Source organism: Eumetopias jubatus, unplaced genomic scaffold, assembly GCF_037043125.1.
Source record: "Eumetopias jubatus isolate StellerSeaLion01/CBP00866 unplaced genomic scaffold, mEumJub1_p1.0 scaffold_14, whole genome shotgun sequence".
In the NCBI taxonomy this organism is placed as follows: Eukaryota; Metazoa; Chordata; class Mammalia; order Carnivora; family Otariidae; genus Eumetopias; species Eumetopias jubatus.
This window is the reverse complement of record NW_028274820.1, coordinates 97,359,735-97,364,252: the sequence shown is the minus strand read 5'-3', so window position 1 is coordinate 97,364,252 and position 4,518 is coordinate 97,359,735. Positions and strand designations below refer to the sequence as shown.

The window sequence follows — 4,518 nt, the reverse complement described above, 5'->3', positions numbered from 1 at the left end:
CCAAATAATTGCTATTTCTCTTTGCAAGTAAGTTACTCAGTGCAAACAGAGCTACACTATCATTACCCAAGGTCACTTTCAGCACCTACTCATAAAGCCTTGTTTCTCAACTAAACATTATTCTTTACTCTTCCACATTTCCCATTCCAGTTTCCTGCTTAAGTGTTGTTCGATGGTACCTTCATTATCTCCTATTTCCAATGTCATTTCTTCATCTATTTGCAAATTATTTGATGCATAACTCGATTCCTGTCTTCTTATGTTTTCCAATTATTCCAGTCCACAATTTTTTTTTGTCTCTACATGATCAGATTATTTATAAACCTGCATTTAACTGTTTCTCAGACTTTCTATTTTTAAAATTATGCTTTTCAAAAACCTTTGTATTTCTTCATTATATAAACAACACAGATTCCTCAGTTGGATTTGAAAATACAGATAAGGAAATAGAAGAAAAATCCTTTCTTTATTATCAATGTGAGTTTTCCCTCAAAAACTGGATATTATTGGGGCGCCTGGGTGTCTCAGTTGGTTAAGCTTCTGCCTTTGGCTCAGGTCATGATCCTAGGGTCCTAGGGTCGAGCCTCGCATTGGGCTCCTTGTTCAGTGGAAAATTGGCTTCTCCTTCTCCCTCTGCCTCTCCCCCTGCTCATGCTTTCTCTCTCTCTCTTTTAAACAAATAAAATCTTTTTTAAAATATTGGATTATGCATATGGCATTAGTAATCTTCCTTTTTTCATGTAATTTGAATTTTAAATATATTACAAGTCAACAAATATACAATAAAAGCTGACCCTGATTTTTAAGAAGATATTCTTTAGTACGCATGTTCCATTTAAATATATATTTTACCTATATTCTAATATCAGAAATCTTGGATGTTTTCAATCACAGTTAGAGGGTTATTAGATATGATGAGAATAAATCTGAAAGCACATGAGTATTTCTCTACATTTCCCATTAGTATCTCCGGCTGGAGACAGAGATAATCATGGGGAGGGGCAGAGGGAGAGGGAGAGAGAGAATCTCAAGCAGGCTCCACACTTAGCACAGAGCCTAATGCAGGGCTCCATCCCATGACCCTGAGATCATGATCTAAGCCCAAATCAAGAATCAGATGCTTAACCAACTGAGCCACCCTACCCATGTATTTTTTAAATATTTATTATTTCTTTAGAGAATTGAGATTACAAAAGAAAGACTTGAGACATTTCACACTTCCTAAATTATTTGAAATCTTGGCATTTCCCGTCATATAAAAGGCTACATTTTGCAAAATTCCCGCTTTTCTAGTATAGAAGACCTCATTTTCCATGGTTTCATTTATAAGTCATAGTCCTTGTTCTTTAAAGATATGATGAATGTATGTAGTGGCTAATATTAATAATTACCATTTATTGAGCTCTTATATGATTCATGGATTCTGCTAAACATTTTGCACATAGTGTTTCCTGTTACAAACCTATGTGACTAGTGAACTCAATTTTATACACAACAAAATCTAAATTCCAAAGAATTTCACTATATTGCAAAAGTTTGCACATCTAGCAATTGGCAGAACTTTGTAAAAACCCAGCTTTATCTGAACGCACAATCCTGTGTTTTCAACCTTTGTTTGGCCATGGAGTAATGTCTGTATAACAGATATCCTTACAAAAGGGCTGCTTTGTAAGACAGAAGTCCATATAGTTTCCTCTTTAAAAGTGTTCACCAAAAAAATGACCTTAAAAGTTTTATATTTGCCTTTTATACAATTAAAGTATATGACAGATTTGAGAAAAGAATTGAAAAACAAGAAAAGTCTCCTTATATAGCCTTTTCCACTCCTTCTTAACTGTTTTCTCTCACTTCATAACTAAGTTCTGGAATTTCAGTTTGAGTAAGATGGTTATTTAACTTACTTCAAATCTCTTAATTTAAAACCAAATTATTCCTGATAATTTATAGCTCAAGTATCATTCATCAACTAGTCATTACAAAAAAATTACAGTCTGTTCTCATTTGCTAGGATTTTTTCTTCAAGTGTCGGTCACTTCCCATCAGAGACAAATGACCCAACTATTCTGCTCTCTTCTCCTCCCAGATCATCACCTCCGTTCCCCAAGCAGAGAAAACAAGTAACAGAGAAAGCTCCAGTGTGCATATATTTACTAGTCAGACTTCCTTTGGGGTTTTTTGTTATTGGTAGCAGCATCGTAGTCACATTTTTAATTCTCTTTCCCTTGAAGCCATGGCTCATGCTCTTCCCCTACTTGTTGATTACGCCTTAGAAAACATTGCTATCACAGGAATTTATACAGGAATTGCATTTCTGCACCTGATTTTTAAGAAGATATTCTTTAGTATGCATGTTCCATTTAAATATATATTTTACCTATATTCTAATATCAGAAATCTTGGATGTTTTCAATCAGTTAGAGGGTTATTAGGTATGATGAGAATAAATCTGAAAGCACATGAGTATTTCTCTACATTTCCCATTAGTTTCTCTGGCTGGAGACAGAGATACTTATGGGGAGGGGGAGAGGGAGAGAGAGAATCCCAATGTAGACCTATTTTTGAAGGAGATGACAGCTGCTGAATTTCAAATATTGAAATTATTACGTTATCAATCTCTCCCAATTGCTGTATCTTAAACATTCTGCCATTTCCTTGCTTTATTTTACAAAATGTTGTCTACTAGTCCCGATTACAGAAAAATATACAAACTTATTCCTTTTATTCAGAATACTTCACATAATTATATTAAAAGTGTTTCCACTGTGCAGCTACTGGGGTTATTTTCATTTTCTTGTGCTGCATTGACTTTCAATGTCAGAGGGAGGAAAGTAGAATGATCTTTCTTGGGAGAGAGTGCTAGGAAAATCTGAAGATGAAAAGGATGCCCTAGGGGATATTTATGAATCCTGGTAAATATTGGATGAGATGATTTCTCAGGTCCCTTTAAACTCAGTTATTTTATCATTCTACAGGTTTTCATGACATTCTCTCTTTTTCAAGCATCCTCTTCAGAGCAGCTTTGACTTCTTTATTCCTCAGACTATAGATCAGGGGGTTGAGCATGGGATTGAAAAGGCTGTGAAACAGGAGGAGATATTTCTTCTGCTCCTTGGGGTTCCCATATCTGGGCCCAACATACATTATAATGGCTGTGCCATAAAAGAGTCCAACCACACAGAGATGGGATGAACAGGTGGAGAAGGCTTTCTGGCGCCCCTCCTCTGACTGAATCTTTAGGATGGCACATAGAATATGGATGTAAGATATCACAATTGAGGAGAATGGTCCCACCAGCACAGACGCTGCCCCAGCCAAAACCATAATCTCATTAATGTGGGTATCTACACAGGCAAGCTTGAGGACAGCTATAATTTCACAGAAAAAATGGTTAACTTTCTGGGGTCCACAGAAGGGCAATGGTATGAGTAACACTAGATGTACTAGGGCCAGGGAGACTCCTAAAATCCAGGAAGTCAATGCCAGGGTGATGCAGACCTTCCAGCTCATGATGGCAGAATATCGGAGGGGGTGGCAGATGGCCACAAACCGATCATAGGACATTACCACCAGAAGAAGACATTCAGTATGAGCAAAAGTCAAGAAAAGAAAGGTCTGTGTCAAGCAGCCAGCAAAGGAGATGGGCTTGTCTGGATTCAGGAGGTTCACCAGCATCTGGGGCACGGTGTTGCAGGCATAGGCTATGTCGACGATGGCCAGATGGGAGAGGAAGAAGTACATGGGGGTGTGCAGTCGGGAGTCCTGCCAGATGAGCCCCAGGATGAGCCCGTTCCCCAACAGGGTGAAGACAAAGAAGAGGGAGAAGAGCCCAAAGAGAAACATCTGAATCCCTGGGCTGAGGGGAAATCCCAGTAGGATGAACTCTGTGACAGAGGTCTGATTTCCCCCCATTTCCCTGTGAAAGAGATAATGGAGCTCACCAAGTCTGAATGCCTGAGGGAAGTGTTTAAACATGATAGGTCTGTGTGTGTCATCATTTATTTCCTAAGAAAACATCTTCAATGAGATTTTTGTCCCATTTGTCACTTACTAAGTGAAAACTATGCATTCCAAATGACACAGAAGGAAAATTTTTTCACTGCAATAAGCTAAATCCTAGCATTCTATTACAGTCTTCAGTAAATCTTATGTTTATTGACCAACTTTCACCACAGTTCAAAATGTTAATAATACTTAAATTGCCTTCATAGGACTGGGCACTTCCTTCAGTTTGTAATGATTCTATCAAAGGTTTGCCCGTGTGTGTTCCTGGATGGCGATATACATATATCCGTATGTGCGAATGTGTGCTGCTATCTCAAGTGTCTATAGTATGAGGCTGGGAAGAAGGGTAAAGTGCATGTCAGTGATTCTTCCATCAGGTTTTCTCATGAATTTGTTCCTTCAATATATTAATTATTTGTAAGCTTTGTGATCTTTACTGACAGCATAATCTTGAACGAAATAAGAGAATGGAAGGCCTTTTGTCACAAATTTGGCTAGATTTCAAATGGAGACCTT

The 4,518-nt window shown here is 37.8% G+C and overlaps 1 protein-coding gene across 1 annotated transcript; it reads right to left on the bottom strand.

Moving 5' to 3' along the window:
• Window positions 1-2,976: 2,976 nt before the first annotated feature.
• Window positions 2,977-3,909, bottom strand: LOC114211707 (olfactory receptor 2A25). Its single transcript, XM_028106358.2, has one exon. It carries the CDS (start codon window positions 3,907-3,909, stop codon window positions 2,977-2,979), a length of 933 nt encoding a protein of 310 aa, XP_027962159.2.
• Between the last annotated feature and the right edge of the window lie 609 nt (window positions 3,910-4,518).